This window comes from Anabrus simplex, chromosome 14, assembly GCF_040414725.1.
Source record: "Anabrus simplex isolate iqAnaSimp1 chromosome 14, ASM4041472v1, whole genome shotgun sequence".
Taxonomy (NCBI): Eukaryota; Metazoa; Arthropoda; class Insecta; order Orthoptera; family Tettigoniidae; genus Anabrus; species Anabrus simplex.
Genome location: NC_090278.1, coordinates 61,099,689 through 61,122,449, shown reverse-complemented (window position 1 = coordinate 61,122,449; position 22,761 = coordinate 61,099,689). Strand labels below are relative to the sequence as shown.

The window sequence follows — 22,761 nt, the reverse complement described above, 5'->3', positions numbered from 1 at the left end:
ACTGAGAATACTCAAAACAACTTTCAGCTCTCTATTTAGGATATAATTTACTTATAGACATTAACGGTCATGCGAACACAAGGGGGCAAGAACGCGATCCTAGTGGCTGAATGGTGAACTAAGATGACACCCGTTTTCATTAGTGCATTTCAAGGCCTTGTATTATAGCGTAGGCAACGAATATTTTACTGATATTGAAATGATGATTAAAAATTAAGAAATAGTTGTATTAATCGAACAACAGGTACAAAATTATAATGGAGAGTACATTTCATGAGTAGTCTAATGACCTAATAGGAAAACCTGAAGTACCGTATTTTAATACGGAAAAGAGGTAGGTAGTGGCCGGTAACAAGGATATTCTCTTTATATTGTTGGGTATCCATTCATTTATCAATGTTCTGCGTGTATCTTGCGTTCGTACTGTTGGTCTGTTGCATATTGTTGACATTTTGTACTTTGCAAATAACGTGAATTTGTAATCGCACGCAACGTTTCTACATTTGTGGTTTTCCCGTGAAAGTTACTTTCAATTGTGGAGATGGCTCCACCGACCATTAGGCCTACAGTGTGGATGTATCAAGAAATAGACATTATAGTCTTACAACATAAACAATGTTCTAAACACGTAAAATTCTGTGGAAATACGAGAACCTTGTTCAAGTACCTATATTATCATCGCCCAGCTTTGGCCAGGTTGTGCAAAACAGACAGTACAAACGGTGGCATTGTACTTCTTACAAAGTCAAAATGAACATTCGTTATCTTTATCATCATCCACTTCAGGGATTTATCCTTCTGACAATCATAAAGTAACGCTGACAGTGACGCCAATTTTCAACTAAAGAAATCATTCTCCACTATCACCCAAGCATTTGAAAAAAAAAAAGCATTTCAGCGTAAGAGGTTACTGTGTTTTCTGATCGCATGTCCTTGAGGATACCAGTGGTTTTCCTAATTTCAGCACTGGTATTGCACAGAATTACATCAGGTGTGCTTTTATGATGCTGTAGAACAAGGAGATGGTCTGTATAAATAAAAAAATCTATATAGAGACAGAGCAAATCAATCAATGAAATGGACCTTCCTGACTATGTTAAGCAACCCGATAGCATAATTTTGTATGACTCACTGTCCCAACCCTCACTATTCTGTGCAGTATCTTCAAAAACCTGTCTTAAATCATCATAGTGTGAAAATGTTGCGTGGACTGCTCTGGAATGAAATCTCCAACGCGTAGTATATGCTTGTTGAAGTCTGAATCCTTTGGATTTCACAAGTTGAGCTCTCTTTGAGGATCCACTAACAATGAATGAAACGCTGTCAACTTATGAATGAAGAGCCTGACTGCTTTTATTGTTTTGGAGCAATGGAGAAGAATAAGGTTTAATTGGTGGGCATAACAGTGCAGAAATATTGTCCGTGTTTAACGTGATGCTTTACTGCCATTCTGGAACACGCGTCATACGTTCGACATACGATTTTACCAATTACTCCTCACTTTCGCAGAATGTCGACAACTAATTCTGATAAGCTCGATGCAGTCTTATCAATCGTAACATCATAACACCATAACAGGCTATGAATCCTTCTGTGGGATCCTGTTTTAAGCAGAACCGGAATATTACGTACGCCATCTTGAGATCTATTTGATACATCTAAGGTCTCATCTGCCTGAATACCAATAAAATCACAAGATTCTAACTCTGCTTTGATCGTCTCCTGAATTTTGGTAATTAGAGACTCAGTTCATTCTGTATTTCGCTTGATGTGCCTTTCAAGTCGGACGTGCCGGGCTGAGTGGCTTAGACGGTTGAGGCGCTGGTCTTCTGACCCCAACTTGGCAGGTTCGCTCCCAGCTCAGTCCGGTGGTATTTGAAGGTGCTCAAATACGTCAGCCTGGTGTCGGTAGGTTTACTGGCACGTAAAAGAACTCCTGCGGGACGAAATTCCGGCACCTCGGCGTCTCCGAAAACCGTAAAAGAGTAGTTAGTGGGACGTAAAACAAAAAACATTATTAAATGTTAATTCATTGCATCATATGTGTAAGGGATATCTTTCTGTTAATAGGCTTCATGTTAAGGGGAAAATTGACCAGCTATTAAAAATGTTAATTCATTGCATCATATGTGTAAGGAATGTGCTGATATTTTTATTGACAGGTGTCTTAATGTGATGACAAATCCAACCGTAAGAGTTCAGGCAGGAATGCTAAAGCTAAAAAAGTAATGCATAAATAAAAGATCAAGCCATTTCACACCAGTCCATTTCACTTCTTGTTTATATGTCTAATTTCAGTCTTTGAATAATAACCTTTTAAATAATTCTTCATTCATTTATCCAGAATTGCTTTAGCAACTTCGAAGTTAATATCTCAATAACACTTTCTTTCTAGACGTAATTTATTTATCCATTTCCGTATATACATTTCCATTGATATCTTCCTGTACATCTTGACCTTCCTGTTATTAACAGGAAGATACTTCGCTCTCGCCACCCTCCATTGAATACTGCAAGGAAGCTTGCTGAAAGTAATTTCAACATGATTGACAGCTGGAAGCAGTTATGGAAGACCTCTGCAACACCAGAACAGCAAGCTATGCCATGCATCACATCTAAGCCACCAGGTTTTGAGCTCGCCAGAAAAATTTGGTGTACTCTAAACGGAATCAGAACTAATTGTGGTAGATGTGCAGACTCCCTTTATAAATGGAAGAAAATTCCATCTCCCGAGTGTAGTTGTGGTGCTGAAAGACAAACTGTTCAGCATATTATCCAAGAATGCCCTCTATCAGCCTTCTTAGGAGATCCAGCCGAGTTCTTGATGGCTACTTTTTTTTTTTTTTTTGCTACGGGCTTTACGTCGCACCGACACAGATAGGTCTTATGGCGACGATGGGATAGGAAAGGCTTAGGAGTTGGAAGGAAGCGGCCGTGGCCTTAATTAAGGTACAACCCCAGCATTTGCCTGGTGTGAAAATGGTAAACCACGGAAAACCATTTTCAGGGCTGCCGATAGTGGGATTCGAACCAACTATCTCCCGGATGCAAGCTCACAGCCGCGCGCCTCCACGCGCACGGCCAACTCGCCCGGTTTGATGGCTACTCAAAACGGTATAAATTATATTAGAGATACCAATCTGATATTTTGACTTAATGTGTTCAGACGAGAAAATAATTTTAAAATACTTTTATTGTGATGTGATTGTCAACCATACGATAAATAATAATAATAATAATAATAATAATAATAATAATAATAATAATAATAATAATAATAATATTCCTAGCCAGATGGCCGAGGCTCCAATAGACGTACCTGCCTCCACTAGTAGCGCCCCGATGACGCAACCGATATCTTGTATTCAAAGGCAAAGAGACCACCTTCAAAGTGGAATCTACCAAACCATAACATATCTGGTGCAATTATTGGGTGATAACCCAACACTAGCCCATACTATTTATCAGTTAAGGGACAAGGTTTACAATTTTATACAGTACTATGATCAGAATCACACAATGAAACTCTAGGAGTATCATGATTAAACGTCATGAGCTATTTACACTGATTCAGGAAACCGTACCGCATTTTTTAGCAATACAAGAAACTTGGTTTGACCCTTCACAGCGCATTGCGTATAATGTTGTTCGTAATGACGGACCAGGATATGGAGGAGTTGCCTTTTAGTTCACTCTTCCATGACATATAGAGTTGGTTCAAATCTTCAGACAATACCCTCTACGTATGTTATAGGAATTTATTATACGCACATCCTGCTTGCGAATATATTGTCCACCAGATGTTTCCATCACCGAAAGGCAATGGGATCAATTTTTTCAGCAATTTGTCACAGAGCCATATCTTTTTTTTTTTTTTTTTTGTGGTGACTATAATATTCACCATACGGTGTGGGGAGGAAGTATGGATACACCTCAAGGTAATTATTTTCTCATTGCTGTTAACAAGCATTCTTTAGTAATATTGAACGACGGTTCCCCAACACGTCTTACTGCGCCCTCTGCCCCTCCCAGCGCAGTGGATCTAACTATATGTAAGCGACGTATGTTGTCTATTACCACATGGCATACCTTAGCTGACACTTACTGAAGTGATCATTTTCCCATTGTTATTTCATATGGCTTAGGCCGACCTAGTTCCTCACCTTCGCATTCACTTGCCGATAACGCTGTTCGTTCGTTACGGAGATTTAATTCGCAGTTATATACCACATACCTTGAGGATAGATTACGACGAATACCTGAAAACCGGTTCTCTTATCAATCGTTACTTCAGATTTTACAAGATTATATTAATTTGCATCATCCCATAATAGCAACCCCACCTCACACTTATAGGCGACCTCCGAAAGTTAAATGGTGGGACGAGGAATGCCATTTATTGATACAAGCTCGCAAATGTTTGTTCCACCAATGTAGGCAACACTCCACACCTCACAATTATTTCCGGCTTAAACATCATATAGCATACACTCGAAAAATTTTGCACAAAAAACGTCGTTTAGCTTGGTGAGAGTACATCTCTTCCCTTACTCGTCAAGTTTCTATCACAACTTTGTGGAATGCTATCCGGGCGTTAACAAGAGTTACGCAACATTCCCCTATCATGACAATTCCATGACAGGTGTTATCAGATTTTCTTGTCCGTGAGACTCCAGATTATGTCGTATGTAATTAATGTCCCCTTACAAGACGCGCATGATACACGTTTTTCGGTGTTATTACAGCCGTGCGACCACCAGGAATTAGAACGTTTTTTTAATCTTGTTCGAATTCATCTCCCGGTCCTGATAATATATCGTATCAGATGCTTAAATTATTAGCGCTTAGAGCTAAGAAAGCATTATGAGAGATGTATAATGACATCTTTCGAACTTTTATTACGCCTCCTATGTGGAATGATTTTTTTCTTATTCCTATTCTTAAAAATAGGCAAATACCCGCGGTATAGTGTTAGGTTCTTGTATTCGCAAAGTCCTTTTAAAGATTTTACTTCGGAGGCTTATATGGGCATTAGAGTATTATAGTTTAACGCCGCAATATCAATATGCCTTTTTCAAGGGATCAAGTTCATATGATGCGTTTAATATGTTCGTCATTGACTTCTTACTAGCTCGTCATAGGAAACACTGCACGATTGCGGTTTTTCTAGATATCCAACGGGCCTACGACTCTACCACTGAATATCCTATGGGATAAACTTGCATCTCTTAAAATACCTGTGGGGATTATTACCATTCTTAGACACCTACTTACATATCGAACATTGTCCTTTAAAACGTCGCAATGTGCAATTCCGCCTCGTCAGGTGAGTACAGGTTTTTCAAAGGTATGTACATGCGTCGACATATTATCAATATTATACGATTACGTTGTAATCTCTTACATACATCGTTTCCATATCGATAACAGTCCATCTTGTACTTGTGGATATATTAATGGCGATAGTGATCATTTATTTTTTCATTGTCCACGATATGCACCTCAACAACGACTCTTAATTAGGAAATTAGTAAGTATTCGCGTACCTTTGCCTACGCGAGTTTCAGTCTTGTTATTCCAAACATCACAACAGATAATCACAATCAAGAACCATTTTCTTGACTCTACTCAAATCCAGTTGTAGACAGCATATCATACACACGCTTAGAGAGGCCATTGCATGGTTGGATGCTCACGGACTGCATCTTTCTATAGCCAAATATCGAGCGATGATCTTCACACACCATCGTTCCCTGCGTGCATGGAAGTGACACTTCTATAGGTTCCAAGGGCTTCACCCACATCTTTTCTTATTTGAAGGTCTTGTAGTGTTTCCTAATATTTTATATTACCTGGAATACTTGTGCACATAAAGTTTACTCGTGATGCGTGTGTATCGTAAAGTGAATTAAGTGAAATATTATGTATGGCTTGAGACTGGGAAACAGAACACTCAATCCCAACCAATCTCCTCAAGAAAGAAAGAAAGAAAGAAAGAGTACAGGTTTGCCTCAGGGAGATATCCTGAGCGGCATTCTTTTTGCTATAATTATGAAGGATTTTGAAACAGTCATTCTCCGCTATGCTCGTATACAGGCGTTCGCAGATGATTTTTTGATTCATTATACGCACGAGAATTTACAGGTTTGTAGACAGCATATCATACACACGCTTAGAGAGGCCATTGCATGGTTGGATGCTCACGGACTGCATCTTTCTATAGCCAAATATCGAGCGATGATCTTCACACACCATCGTTCCTCTGATTGCTCACCGATTTTTTTTTATGCGTATGAAATCTCCATCGTTAATCAATATAAATATCTAGGATTATTTATAGATCATAAGCTTACATGGAAGCAGCATTTTCTCTACTTACGCTCGAAAAGTGATCATTATGTACAGATACTAAAATCTGTCACCCGTAGACACTGGGGAGCTGACCCGTGTGTGGCAATATCACTGTACAAGTCCACTATAAGATCGCTCCTGGACTATGGAGCATATATCTTTGACATGGCAGCGAGTACGAATTTGAATACTCTTAATATATGTCAATATAAAGCACTGCGCACATGTATAGGAGCTCTGAAATAAACACCTACTAATGCACTTTTGGTGGAATCCTGCGAACCTCCCTTACATGTTCGTAGAAAAATGCCTTCTATGCAATATTTACTTTAAAAAATTTCTCTTACGAGGCACCCTTTAATCCCGAAATTGAAACTCCTCCATGAGTATTATTCCATACGGCGTCAAGGTTTGCAAAGACTGCCTGCTTTATATCATGCCTTCGATGCTTTAAAGTCATTCCAAGATACAGTACTACAGAGTGTAACTTTAATACCCTACACTTTACCTATTCTGTTCTCCATTATTGGCCACAGGTAATCTGGCCTACCCGCAGTAGCTATTCTGCTGTTATTCGTGTACAGGAGCCAGATCAGTTGCCCACTAAAAGCTTGAAACTTTCCTGTATCTCTCCAAGCATAGATATATGCCAAGAATACCACTGGAGTTGGAGCCGCATTCTGTATACCTTCTATAAATATCAAGAAACAATATGGTTTACCTAGTGATTGTTCTATCTTTACCGCAGAATTATTCGCTATCCAACAAGCTTTACTCTTTATTCAGCAGCCTGACAATAATCGAGTTACGATATATACGGATGCGCTGAGCACGTTGCAGTCCCTGACCTCTTATGCTCTATCTTATAACTGTTATGTACATAACGTTAAAAGTCTTATTTACATGCTTTATAATTCCAGTATTTATATAACATTAGTCTGGTTGCCCGGACATATGGGTATTTTGGGTAATGAACAAGCGGATTTCCTCGCAAAACAAGCTTCTTGCCTCCCTGTTCCGCTTTCTAATAATATCGTTCCTACGTCAGATTATGTAGCTCTAATTAAACACTCTACCCTTAATGAATGGCAACAGACTGCACAAGTCAAAGGTGCCTTTTAATTATCAACTACAAACAACTATCCAAACCCATGGTATATGAGAGGATCATATTCCAGAAGACATATTACAAACATCATTTGGTTGCGTTTTAATCCTGCCCTTACGCCCTAATATAAATTTCGGTTCCATTTGACGCAGAAGCCAAACTGTTTGTGTGGTTTTCGTGATGGAGATGCGAATCACCTACTTTTTCAGTGTCCTCTATATGTCACTTTTCGTAGGAAGCTTATTAGTAGTCTAACGCGACTTAAGCAGCTTTTCCAACCAGTGTTTCTTGTTTGCTATGTAATCCTTCTGCTGAGATCATCAAAGTTCTAAATACGTTTTTGGAAGACGCAAATATTGTGTTATAAATCTCTATGTGGTGTATGGTGGATCATATTCATATACTTCTGATTCCATTGGAGTGGTTCATCATATTTTTGGAGTATTCAGTGATAGTGATTTAGTGGAATATGGTGGTGTGAGTCCCTTCAAAATGATGACTTGTTATGGACTGCAGTGTTCAATTGTATTCGTGTTATTCAGCAAGTAAAGGATTGTAGAATGGGTGAAATTACCTCGGTAAAAGCTCACAACTCATCACCAGCAACAACAATATTATAATCACTCTCCTCCATCTCCTTCTTATACAATTGGTACCTATATAACGTAAAGCATCTTATCTATAGGACATCTCTTCAAACTCTGAAGTCTCACTAAATACACGCCTCAAACTTTTTTCGGCCGGGTGGCCCTCAACTTTAATTGGAACCTAGCTGAGCCCAATAAAGCATATACAGGCAGACGCCTAGTTGGCAATCGCCTCCCCAACGACATGTACTCCTGCCTCATTACAGGCGTGGACACTGCCCTCTCTGAAAAAGACATTCTCAACGAACTTCGCAACACCTGCGTCCCAGTCCACAATGTTTTCAAGCTCCTGGATCGCTCCACTTCCTTGCCATCAATGCAGATTCTGGCAGTGAAGACAAAACGTTATGGCTCCAAGCCAGCGGCGCGACCATCAACTGCAGACTCTTGCGTACATACTAGAGCTGCTCTTCGATAACCCTTCCACTATTCTCACTGTCAACGAACATCAACCCCAAATAACCCAGCAGCCCCCCACTGCCGCCCACCTCCATTTTCTCCACAACTACTACTACCACCATCACTACTTCGGCCTGTACTCCTTCCCATAATCCCGCCATTACTACCACGACTAGCCACCCTTCGCCTAGAATGTCACCATCCATCACTTCTTCGAATTCCACACAACCTAGTCCCCAGCAACTCCCTGCCAACCCCATAGATTCAACCACCGCAGCACAGCCATCGCCACTACCAGCCTCACAATGAGACGCAGCCGCTGCTACACCACCATTGCCTCAGCAGCCTCCACCATCGCATTACGCACTGTTGAGCTGTGTTCTTCGTGGCATCGAACCTTCCATCTCAGAAAGGGACATCCTACGGGAACTCCAAGCAGCAGGCATCCCCGCCCGCCGCACGTTTCTAATCCACAACACCAACGGCCCACGTTCATGTTGCAGCTACAACTTCCCACTGCAGAGGATGTTCAACACTTGATTAGCACTGGCGCCCGCATCTACAGGCAGCACTACAGAGTTGAGCACTCTCGCTCTCCACCCTGTACCGTGCGCTCCCCTCCCAACAATTTCCACCGTCGCCCCCGGCCAGACCCTCCACCCGTCCCACCCGCTCCCCAAACCAGCTTCTTCCTACCAACCCTCCCGATACTCGACCTGCTTCGCGTTCTAACCACCTCCATCTCCAATATCACAGCAACTCTCCACTTTCTTACATTGCAACCCTATCCTGGAACTATCTGCTAACCTACACACCGAACCCACAATTTGTAGCTGCACTGTATATGTAATCATGTCTGTATATGTATCTGTAATGACTGTATATGTATCTGTAACAATATCTCAATAAAAACAACACCCCTTAGCCAAGAGGCCACATCTTCACATTTCCTGAATAATATCGTCTCCTTCACCCATCTCCCAACTCCATCAAATCTTCACAACCCCGTCACCTCCCCTGGCCAAGATGCTTCAAAAACTTGCCTACTTTTAACGCTAACAATAGCCGTCATTCTCGTTCTAGGGCATTCCACTGCACATTCCACTTATGAATTCATGATCAGATATTCCGCCTACTTTTTTTATCAAGAATTGTTAACATCATCACGCCAACAAGACGAATTCAATACCATTTTACTGAAAACCCCACTTATGTTTAACATATGTTTATTGATCATCTTCATTCTACTTGAACTAAACATAGTGCTCCATATCAACAAGTTTCTACCGATGCATCAGCAAACTCTATGTCAACACAGCATCATCACGTTAAGAAGGACTCTATTACCAATTTTATTGAACCAACTCGTGTATACAAAATTTTAATTTTCACTTTTAATGGTATTCAAGTGTTGTGGTAAGAACATTCCAGCACATTCTTCAACATTTTAACTGACGCATTCGGCAGTCTGAACTTTTTTAATGTGTTTTTGTCCATGTCCTTTGTGTTTAATCTTAAAACTTTTTGGCTGATGATGTCTACAAGATAGATGAAATATGTTCCGTTATTTTTAAAATGTAATTTAAATAATTAAATTTTAAAAATTAGTATTGTAAAGGCAGAACATTTGACGATACCTTTTAAGTATACGTACGACAATACAGGCTTTATAATGAAATTCATTTTATGCAATGTAAGATAGTGACAGGTCGATTAATCAACAGGGTACCAGTTCAGCTCTCAGCTGATAGAAGGAAAGCCATAGTGATGGAGTTGTTTCCTTGTACTAGAATCAGACTTGAAATGGAACCAGATTTTAGTGCTGCAGAACCATTTACTGTGGTTGAGTTACAAGAGGTAGCACACAATATGAAGACTGGAAAGGCACCTGGTGTAGATGACATTGCACCAGAAGCCGTCAAGTATGCAGTTGAGGTGGCACCTGGTTGGATCTTATCAGTCTTCAATGAATTACTGAGAAAGCGTTGATTCCCCGATGAGTGGAAAGTAGCCAAGCTAGTGCTGTTATTGAAGGCAGGGAAACTATCATTAGATCCATCAGCGTACAGGGCACTTTGCTTACTAAACACCCTGGGCAAGCTTTATGAAGGACTGATTAAAACAAGACTGGAGAAAGAATTTGAACAACAGGGAGGACTTGCTTTGAACCAGTTTGGATCTAGAGAGGGCAGAACCACAACCCAAGTTATTGAGAGGGTGATTAAAATATAGGCAGAAAGCAGTGAGAAATGGGCTGTTTTGATAATGCTAGGTGTCAAAAATGCTTTTAACACTGCCTCTTGGAGCATTATTTTGACAGAACTTCATAGGAAGAACATTTCTCGGTATCTACAACAAGTAATTGCTAAATACTTCAAAGGACGAAGAATACGACTTGATGATTTTGAAGACCTTGAAATGAGTACTGGCGTTCCACAGGGATCTGTCCTAGAACCCACCTTGTGGAACATTCTATATGATAGCATCCTACGTCTGCAGCTGATGAAAAGGACAATATCTATCGGTTATGCAGATGACCTTGCAATAGTAGTAATAGCAGAGAATGTGGAGGAACTGACCTTCTGAGTAAACAAATCATTGAGACGAGTTAATCTGTGGATGGTAAATAATAACTTGAGACTGGCACCACATAAGACAGGCTGTAATTTTGAAAGGTTCCAGGAATTGGAAGAATGTCCGCTTTTTATTAAATGATACAGAGATTGTCCGAGGGAAGTCTGTACGATACCTTGGGGTTCTTATTGACAGGAATTGTACATTTGGTGCACATGTGAAGGCAGTAACTCAACAGGCAGAGAAGAAGGCATCGGCATTAGCTAGACTTATGCCTAACATCAGGGGACCCAGAACAGTTATAAGACAGATTATGTGCTCTGCAGTATATTCCATTTTACTCTATGCTGCACCTATTTGGCACAATGCACTCAGGAAGAAGATTCACCGAAGAGCTATGGAAAGAGTACAGAGGAAAATGCGGCTCAGAGTCATCTTTGCTTAATTAGAAATAGGAAAGGATTTCCACCTATCAATACTTGTTTATTGCACTTATTATGCTACAGGACGGATTTCGACCCTTTACATAAGGTCATCCTCAGCTGAACCATGCATACATATCTATGTGATGAAGCTATGATTAAGTATTGGCAAAGGAATGTCATACGATAATAAACATTAGGTCACATCCAAATGGGGCATGTCGTAACGTGAACTGGCATATATGTCACTATGTACAACAATGCATTGTATGTCTAAATAGTATGTTTAAGATCTTAAAATTAGTTGATAAAACATATCTCACTTAAAACTAACTTATATATATATGTACAAGATGAATACAATATATGGGAGCACTTCATGCACATGAACGTTCGTGTCTTGCTTGTTAGCTGACTCCCGTGTTCAAGTCTTATTTACACAGCTGTACACTCAGCTGCTGTTTCTGGAGTTTAAATGATATGGTTTGCTTGTAAAATTGTATAAGTAAAAGATTTTGTCTTCATGTATGTACATAGAGTAAAACACTTTCCAATTTTAAAAAGGTGCCAGACGTATGATTAAAATTAGGCTAAAATATGTTCAGCTCTGCTGTGTGTGTATGTTGCCTTATGTTAAAATCAAATCATGTTGTCCTGTGACGTCCATAAAATTTGAGTGACATTGGGTTCAATGCAGTGGCTCCTTTCCCATTTGTAGCTATGCAGTGATGTTATATTTATTGTTGTAGGTGTGGCTGAGATGTGTTTGATATGCGAGCTTGTTGTGTACTAATTTTTATCATACGTCTGGCACCTTTTTAAAATTGGAAAGTGTTTTACTCTATGTACATTCATGAAGACAAAATCTTTTACTTATACAATTTTACAAGCAAACCATATCATTTAAACTCCAGGAACAGCAGCTGAGTGTACAGCTGTGTAAGTAAGACTTGAACACGGGATTCAGCCAACAAGCAAGACACGAACGTTCATGTGCATGAAGTGCTCCCATATATTGTATTCATCTTGTACATATATATATAAGTTAGTTTTAAGTGAGATATGTTTTATCAACTAATTTTAAGATCTTAAACATACTATTTTAGACATACAATGCATTGTTGTACATAGCGACATATATGCCAGTTCACGTTACGACATGCCCCATTTGGATGTGACCTAATGTTTATTATCGTATGACATTCCTTTGACAATACTATCTTAATCATAGCTTCATCACATAGATATGTATGCATGATTCAGCTGAGGATGACCTTATGTAAAGGGTCAAAACCGGTCCTGTAGCATAATAAGTGCAATAAACAAGTATTGATAGGTGGAAATCCTTTCCTATTTCTAATTGTGTAGTTCGTCAATACAGAAATGAAGATTATAGATTACGTTATCTTTGCTTATCGAACTGTTTCAACAGCAGCTTTACAAGTTGTAGCTGCAAGTATTTCCATTGACCTGCTCATGGTGGAGAGAAAACTTTGGCATGCAAGGGGTGCGGCTATATCTGCTGAAGAAAAGAAAGCCTTGAGGAACTAGCTCTTACTAGACTGGCAAGGCCGATGGGATGGCACAACCGATGTTGGCCAATACATAAAAACTAATACCCGACACAGGAGGCTGGCTTAAATGTAGACTTTGGCAGGTAGATTAATTTCTGTCGCAGATCCTGATAGGACATGAAAGATTTGGTGTATACACCATGAAGATTGGAAAGACGCAGGGAGATGGTTGTTGGTACTGTTCTGAAAGGTATACAGTAGAACACACTTGTTTCTACTGTGTTCGATGGGAAGAAGAATGAAGAAAAGCCTGCCAACAACTTGGCCGACGAGTCACGCCAGTGAATCTGGTCCAGATCATGTCGGAGAGTCCGCTTGCCTGGAACACAGTAAAGACAATGGCGATATGCATTATGGGGACGAAGGAAAAAGAAGGGAAAGGAAGAGCATAATAGTATAAATCACTCCATTCTGATGTCATGCAGTCAAGCAGTTCCAGAATGGGCTGAGTGAAGAGGGCAGGGGTTTTTAGTTGGTGGAAATCCAACTCCCACACAGAGTTATGTCTTTGAAAGATTTTCCCCTACCAAACACACACCAAAAAAACACCCCACACTATCAGTGGAAGTAACAGCAGAAGTAGTAGCAGCAGGAGTGGAGGTGGTGATGACAGCAGCAGCACCGGTGGTAGTAGTAACAGTAGGAGTGCAGGTGGTGGGAGCAGCAGTCGTAGCAGCTGAAGGACCTGGCCGAGGACCAGACTCATGTCGAGGCACACCTATATGAAAAAAATAACACTAAGAATGGTATAATTTTTTTCCTCCTTTACTACACTGAATGCAGGGTACTGATTTTCAAATCTCATAACATCATTCATTCATTCATTCATTCATTCATTCATTCATTCATTCATTCATCCATAAACATTAATGGTTCTTATGGTCTCTGTATGTTTCTTAAGATAGAAAAAAATGGAATAAAATTACATTGAGCACATTGTCCACGTAAATTCGTTAAGCATTTGAATACAATAACATTAATATTGAGAGATGTTATACAACTGTTTTTGCTTCATTCATTTTTGGTTGAAATTAATGAAGAAAATCTTATTGTAATTGCAAATTTGATATTCACTGACTCCAAAAGATCTCCTAAATGCTGAGAGAAAGTTGGACAAAAATTAAAAATGGTACATTGAAATGTTAAGAATTTCCCCCCCTCCCTCCCCCCTGGTTTGCCTCTCCTTGGCCAACCTGGTCACTCCAAGCTCCCCCAGGGTCACCAGTGCAGACACCAAGTAAACATAGATCACCGACCACCAGAACTCCCAACTTCAAACCCTCCTCTAAATGAAGATTGGACAGTGTGGTTCAGCACAATGAAAGCCATCAATATAATGAAAAAAGGAATGTGTGTGGTTCTGGGAGATGACCTAAGTTGCAGAGTTGATAAACCGGATCAAAAGACAATGATGAAGGATACAAAGTAATCAACAACTCAATCGAAAAGACTTATATAGCCCCGAACAGTAAAACTACCACCAACCTAGTCTTTGTGAAAGGCGCCATTGTACGAATTCTAGAGCAACAGATTATGTAGACCGATCTGGGAAACATGATCGGTAACAAGCAGGTAATAATAAAGATCGTTTTGTCACAAAACAAAGTAAGAATTCATAAATGAATGATTTTTATTTGTGTTGTATTGTTTTCTGGCTGATGAATATTAATTGATGACTAACACTACTGAGTGTAATTTAATGAAATTATGATATACTATGATCACTAAAACTTTTGTGGAAATTTCTACACAATTTTTATACCTGTAATACTGTGGATAGGAGGTAGAATATAAGCATTCATACCATACATTTTCATGTGAAAACTTTCATCTACAGTAGAGGACTACATGGCAGCTGTTAACGTATGGTAGAATGCATAATACTGTAATAATTACCCATTACAATGACTTTATTAAATTTTATGTATGTATACAATACTGAGCTATATTTTCGTTAAAATAGTCATTGTTGGTTAATTCTAATTTTTTCTGATTCCCCTTGAGTTTGAATTTAAAAGTGCCCACTGTATGAACAGCTGATACTGACTCTTTGTCTGTACCACTTTCCAATGCCCTTCTTACCGCACCAACATTTTGACAGAAATGTATTTCTACAGGTGACCGGTGATGCTTTGTTCCATCTGCCTGCATTCCAGACGGCCCAGTGGTGGTCGGAGAAGGCACCCCTCTACCTCTACAGCTTTGAACATTTCAGTGACAAGAAGGGAGGACCTGTCTTTCTAGAGGGACTACCTCTGGTAGAGCAGGGCAACACATCAGGAACAACTCAAAATACAGGTGAAAAAGAAAGATATACAGTTGAACTTCAATATTTCAAAGTGCCTGCAGAGGCTGAAAATACTAGATAAATCAAATATAAAATGGAATTATTTTTTACAATTTTACTGAATCCACCAACCAATACACAAGCACAAGAGCATTCTCCATAGTCTCCCGAATTTGACACACATTTTTGCCACCGAATTGGCAACTTTTTATGCCATCCTCGAGAAAAGAAGAACGTGTGTGCAGCCAGTTGCGCACATACTCCGCCACCGCTGCATTGTCATGGAATCACTTTCCTTTCAGTTCTTCTTTCAGTGGTCCAAACAAGTGACAAGACTGTAAGGAGGAAGTTCCAGAGGTATCCAGTGCATTTCCTCCAGTTTTTCCCATGTTTCAAGAGCCTTGGGTGACCTTGCATTGTCTTGCAGAAGAAGAACATCTCGGATCAGTTACCGGCAATGTTTGTCTTGTCCATTCACTGTCCTTGATACATGCAAGAAATCCACAAGCAAAATGCCTGCATAGTTCCCAAAAACAGTTGCAAGGAACTTTCCAGCAGAAAGGCGTGTTTTGGGCTTGACTGGGCCAGCTGCACCTTGTTCCCACCACTCCATGCTTGCTGGTTTTGACTCCGGGGTGTAATGATGAACCCAAGTTTCATCAGAAGTAAAAAAATCATATCTTTCCTCCTCGCAGCGATTCGGATGCCTCCGACAAAGATCCTGGCGGAAATTTTGTTGGGTGAGGAGACGAGGAGTCCACAAGATGGGCAATTTTGAAGGTCGAGTTCATCATTTATGATGGCTTGAACCCACTTTCAAAGCTTATTCCTATGAGTGAAGCAATTTCAGACATGTTTATGCGCTGATCTTCTTCAGTAAGGTCACTTACGGCACGATGTTGTCTGCAGTGATGTTTGTCCGCAGTCGTCTTTGCTGTGGCTCGTTTTCCACTTCTTCCCGTCCTACCAAAAATTGTTTGTGCCATTCATACACCTGGGTCTTTGAAAGAGTTGCGTACCGTAACTGTGCACGGAACCTTCTCAAAATTTCCGAAGCTTTGGTGCCTTCTTTCGCTAGAAAGTTGATGGTGATGTGCCGCGCAATGGATGTGTGTACCTCTTGCTCGCTCATGGCGTATTGAAGCGAGTGGTCGCTCTGTGGTGTGCGACACATCAAGACCCCTGCTACAGACATCCCCACCAACATCCTCTCAAAGCCCCGCCCATTTCCGTTCACTACCGGAGCAGCTAATTTTAAATTCCAGTTTATATTTGATGCACCTAGTCCTTCGAGGTATTGAAATTTCGACATATAGAGAAACGTAAAAACCACTATGGTTCCACTTCCTAATTTTTAACACTGTTCTTTTTTTCTATCATCTAAAAATTTAATACAGTATTATTCAAAATCAAATTAAAAGTTTTCTTTTATCATAAGAAGCAACATTCTCATTTTAGAATACTTACCAAGTTATGTTTTAAAAAAAAAATCTCTTCTTTTCCTGTGTTGTTATCTCTGTAACTGTATGCTCTCTATAAACTTCTCTAACAGACTGACAGCAACATGTGCCTCCTCGCCAACTGAGGACTGCCACCCCATTCTGTAAAACCCTTGCTGGGGATTGCAAAGTCTTGCTTTAAGCTACTCCAGTATGTAGCTAATCATGGTTGCAAACTTCATAAGGCTAGTCGAACAATACACTCTGACACAATGTGTCCCGAAGCATGTTACTCTTATCCATTGGTACGAACTTCCCAAAACTGCGGAGTAAGTAACTACATCCTAGTTACAAATTTCCAATAACTAATGGCAACATAGTGTTCCTATTGAAGTAAAGGATCGAGACATACTGCTAGTTTCGATTGGCTCACCAGTGACCTGAAGGATTTTTTTTGCATCTTCCATTCTTATCGCTTAGGGTCATCCTGTGTTCGGATTGTTATCTAACCTATATTTTCTTTTTGCAAAAATCGCTTGCGTGGTTACGCTGAATGAAGCCTACAATGTTGCTGCCTTCAGATGGCAGATTGTTATTTAATACGAGGAGTACCACCCTTCTCACATCTCGTGTAACCTATTCTTTTCTACATTGCTCTCAGGTAAGCGCATATAAGTGATCAGATTTCTATTTATTCGAGTAGTTATTGATATGTTTATCATCTTCTGTTGATAATATTTACAAGCAAGTTCACGTCCCTTTATTTTTCTTCTTGCACGGAGCCTTCATATTTTGACACAACAGTGGCACAGAAAAGAAAGAGGTTCAGGACGGTACTAGATCCTGGATGAATGGCTCATTATTTGGAACAAAGTGATGACAGTGACGGTTTTTCTCTGATGGTAACCCTACGTACAGCCTTGTCGTCTGTGATATTATTTTGTTACTAAGCATAATCTGAAAATAATTAAAATAGGCCTATCATATTCCCATAAAAAACAGATCAATGAACAAGAAACTAACATTTATTTCCAGGGTCATTTCTGGGTCATGCGCCTGTTGAATTGTAAAACTGTTGCTGAGGTAAATAGATCGGAATGTCTCTTCAACTTTAACGCACACAATAAGTGCTCCAGCATGGTTTTGGATTTCATAGTAGGGACTAACCAAATTCAAATTCGTCAGGTCACCGGAGACCCGAAGTGATAATAACTAAAGGCAGCATTGGGTCACCGGTGGACCGATACGACATAAAATTAAGTAAACAAAATTCACTGCCGCAGGGAACATGTTAATTTTGTATTATCATCAATTTACAGTTCCAGTTTCCCAGGTACTGTTGACCAGCCTCTTCCATTCTATCTTACTGAGATACGTTCTGTTGTTAACGAATTCCTGTATTGTCCTTCCCCAATCTGTAATGTCTATCTTTACGATGTCCATCCAGTGGGTTCTTGGTCTTACCACCATCTGTTTTCGTGCCACATGTCTCTCCAAGTTAACAAATGCTGTCCTTGTTGGCTCCACCCCTCTTACTCGCCCAAACCACCTCAGTCTGGACATGCTAACCCGATCTAACAATGATGTCTCAATCCCAGCTTCCTTCCTAACAATCATTCCTTAACTTGTTCAGTTTGTTTTTTCTAGGGAGAACTGAGAGAAAGAAGACGAGCTGCTCGACTAAGTGGTGTGTTCCAAACTGTCAGCGGACAGATGACGTGGAATGACGTTAGTAGACGAATAAGTTTGAGTGGCGTCTTTAAAAGTAGGAAAGATCACAATATGAAGATAAAGTTGGAATTCAAGAGACCAAATTGGGGCAAATATTCATTTATAGGAAGGGGAGTTAGGGATTGGAATAACTTACCAAGGGAGATGTTCCATAAATCTCAATTTCTTTGAAATCATTTAAGAAAAGCCTAGGAAAACAACAGATGGGGAATCTGCCACCTGGGCAACTGCCCTAAATGCAGATCGGTATTGATTGATTGATTCATCTCAGATGCCTGCAACCTTGGCAAGTCATTCTTAGTGAGGGTGCAGGTTTCGATACCATAGATTAAAACTGGTATGAAGTACTGATTGAACATCACCAGCTTTGATTTTGTTGGTACTTTGGGATCCCAGAGGAGTGTTTGTACTTGGTGGTAAAAGTCAGAGCTCTTGTGCACTCTATTTGCCACCTCCTTTGTGGCTAGTGTATCTCGAGATATTACACTGCTGAGGTATGTAAAGCTCTCCACACTTTCTAGTGGATTGTTTCCTATCATGATGTTCGCTAGTCATCCCTCTCTGATTATTGCCATCACTACTGTTTTGGGTTTACTTATCTTGAGGTTGAACTCCTAGAACTTAACCTTCCATTCATTGAGTCTCAACCGTACTTGTTCCTCATTTACTCCCCAGATTATAACATCATCATCAAAAACCATTGCATTTAGTTCACGAGAGGTTTTCTTGATGTTCTTCATTGAAATCCATTATGGTGATAAAGAATAATGGGGATAGTGCACTGTCTTGCTGGACTCCTATTTTGGTCTGGAACCAGGATGAATGTCCGTCACCCAATCGCACACAACTGGTCCACACAGCATCTGAACTTTCCTCACGAGTCCCTTTTTTAAAGGAACAGTCAAAGGTTCCACCTTTACAACACTAAACATTTTTTTGTTAATTAATTAGCAGTTAACATATGTCGGGACATGTTTCATCCTTCTTGGTGGGCATCATCAGCTGAAATACTTGTAAGGTAAGTAAAATAAACGAAGACAAACGCACATTAAAATACGATTTGGGTTACCAAATACGTCAAGTTAAAATGCGTAATAAAATTTGAAGAATGTTCTTAAAATTCTGGAGCACAATTGCTTTTGTAGTTCTGTTAAATAGAAGATAAAATTGCTTAACATACGTTACAGTTCCATTAGAGTTTGAATGAGCAAGCTCTTCTTCTTGGCGTGATGATGTATTGTTGATGATTCTTGATCAGGTTATGAGGCAGGCGGAATATTTGACTGCGAGTGCACACGTGGAGAAAAATTGTGTCGTGGTTGAATATTCGTCCTTGTCTGCCCAAGAGAGGTTAGGCTCAATACGTGTGTGTTACAGTTGATGGCTGACTGAAGGTGAAATTCATTTTATGCTCACCAGTCTCTCTGGCACACTCTTTTTTCTCAGGCAGGAGAAAATTTAAATTTAGATTTCTCCAATAGGAACTAATTTTAACTGGAAATAATCAATTATACACAAGCGCAGAGGTGCCAACCTTTGAAGTGGATTATCAGCAATCACCCTCCGCCCCTGAGAAACATTGAGTCAAGTCCAAAGCGCGCTTCTTCCGTCTTGATAATGACACCCTTTTTGCCCTTCCCTCTAGCAATCTATTCAAAAGTATATCATATTACATAATAACATTTGCACATAACCTATTAGTTCTGTGATAAAACATTCCTTGTAGCTTGTTTCTCACAGCAGCTGCTGCTTTTCAACGTAGCTTTTCTTGAAGTATCCTTCCCACTGTGATGACATTTTCATCTTCTGAATCATAAGCGATTCCAGTGCAGATGTGCTTAATATAGGCCTCACTTCTTTCTCAATATTTTTGTCAAATGTCACAGCAAATACAACATTACTGAAGGATTTATAGTGGAGAAGAGCAGCGCCTGAGCTGCTTCATTCACAGTGAATTTTACAACGCTTATGGGTAGCAAAAGGAAGTCACAATCGAATAAGTATCGTTGCCAACTCACAAACATTGGAATGAGAACGATTTAGGAGAAATGTTCAATCCTTTTGAGCCTTTTTCCTTCTTTTCTTTTTTCCATAGAAAATTATTTTCCTGATAATGTCAGCTTTTCTGTAATAATTTCCCCTTTGACTGCAATTCTGTAATCATGAGGTGAAATTGGTAATACTTACGGACAATCCATAAGAGTTGGCACCTCTGCAAGTGTAATGTTCTGCATACACTTCGAGTACAGAAAAAAATGTCACGCCTGGGATTGAAATATCCTTTAAGATATTGAAGGATTCCAGTACTAGAACTTTGAGTTATCAAAAATATATAACACGTGAATTATATAGTGTTCTGGTGGGGAATGAAAATTTCTTTGAGATATAGAAAATTTGAGTTCCAGACTTTCGAGATATAGAAGTTTAACTGTATTTTCTACAGTGGCATGCACTGAACCCCTTCTACACCAGCGCTGCTGGGGCAAAGAATTTTACACTTACATTTTCATGTTATATCTTAGAATATTTTGAATCAAGTTTAAAAAACTGCAAACAGTTGAGTCATGCTGATTACAGGTGTTTCAACGATTGCTCATTCTACAGTCCAGCTCTCTCTGACTTTTTTTTTTGTTGCAAGTTGCTTTACGTCGCACCGACACAGATAGGTCTTACGGAGACTATGGGACAGGAAAGGGCTAGGGGTGCAAAGGAAGCGGCCGTGACCTTAATTAAGTTACAGCCACAGCATTTTCCTGGTGTGAAAACGAGAAACCACAGAAAAACCTCTTCAGGGCTGCCGACAGTGGAGTTTGAACTCACTATCTCCCGAATACTGGATACTGGCCGTACTTAGCGACTGTAGCTATCGAGCTCGGTGTCCAGTTCTCTCCAGAGAGCTGGAGTTTCCTTGTAGGTGCAAAAGAGCTCTAGCGGAATTCAAGTTTCTGAGTTGATGCATACGTTTTAATCCACCTCATCCTCGCGAGGCACAATGTGTATGTGGGCTCTGGGCCTACCTCTAGTTTCACAGTGTCTTATAGTTAGAGTCCTGCACGGATGTGGATATCCACGAAGTTAGTGTCTTGGCGGATACAAAATGTATGGCAGTGCGGATAATTTTGCTAATAATTTCTAAATAATGATGTTTATTGGTTTTCATTCAGCTATACTCTTGTTTCTGCTTGTGGTTAGGTGATCCTTGAGACTGGCATGAGAGAATAGTGATTTAAAAAGAGCCTTGAAACCATAAAGCCATAAATCTGACCTAAGCCTAACTGACTCCTGCCCGCAGTTAATGGAAGGAAGGAACAAAGGCAGGGTGCGAAATCGCGGGGGGGGGGGGGGGGGGGGCGAGGGAGGGATTCCCCCCCACCGACGATTTTATCTCAAAGGTTCCCACCCACTAAAATTTCCCAGGGGGGGGGGGATATTTCATTATAAAATAACTAGGAAAATGCAGATCACACATAATTTATTACTGAAATGAATGATTTTTACTGCGCATATTTTCATAAAAACATCAGCAATAATTAAAAACGACTGCCAGACCTTGAGCAATAAAACAACACACCAGTGGCAATCCGGACCTACAGCCCAATGCTCCTGTTTTACTCTGGCAAGGCCATCTGAAACCCGGCCAAAATGTAACTTACTTGAAGCTCTCCTCTCTTGTCGTTGCTCTAAGTAGCTCGAGATTACACCACTCCTGTACTTCTTGAGGAGCGTATATTTCCAGTAAGTAGCCAATAGGACATATTGACTTCAGAAGTGTACAAGCTGACAAATTCGTTCAGTCAGCAGAGAAAGGTTCCACTATTAAAACAATAAATCAGGACAAATCGCGTGCGGTCTGGCGTTTCTTAAGAACTGAACAGACTCTCACAAACGTCTCAGCTGATTGGAATTTCTAATGTTTATCATTCTTGTTATAAAAAAATTGAAACAAAAAGTTATTAAATGTACATTTTTCCTGGGGAGGGGGTAATTAACTTAAAGGGGAATTTTATACCCCCTCCCCTGCGGTTATTGCCTGAAGTAAACACTAGTAATTAAACCCTATGTTCCTTCTCCCCCCACCATTTCTTTCTGATTTCGCACCCTGAACAAAGGTCAATACATCATACATTGTCGCGAGAGAAAAACCCTCATAAGCCTGCAACTGTAGGGGTTCTGGTGCCAGGTGTCAGGCCTATTGTATTATGTTATTAGATGTATCCGTTTCAATAACT

The 22,761-nt window shown here is 40.0% G+C and overlaps 1 protein-coding gene across 1 annotated transcript in view; it reads left to right on the top strand.

Moving 5' to 3' along the window:
- Positions 1-22,761, top strand: part of LOC136885333 (pyrethroid hydrolase Ces2a) — a 349,005-nt gene that overhangs the window by 312,847 nt on the left and 13,397 nt on the right. The window contains exon 8 of the mRNA XM_067157845.2: positions 15,193-15,373. Within this exon, the coding sequence (XP_067013946.2) occupies positions 15,193-15,373 (181 nt within the window). The remainder of the gene's footprint in view (positions 1-15,192; positions 15,374-22,761) is intronic.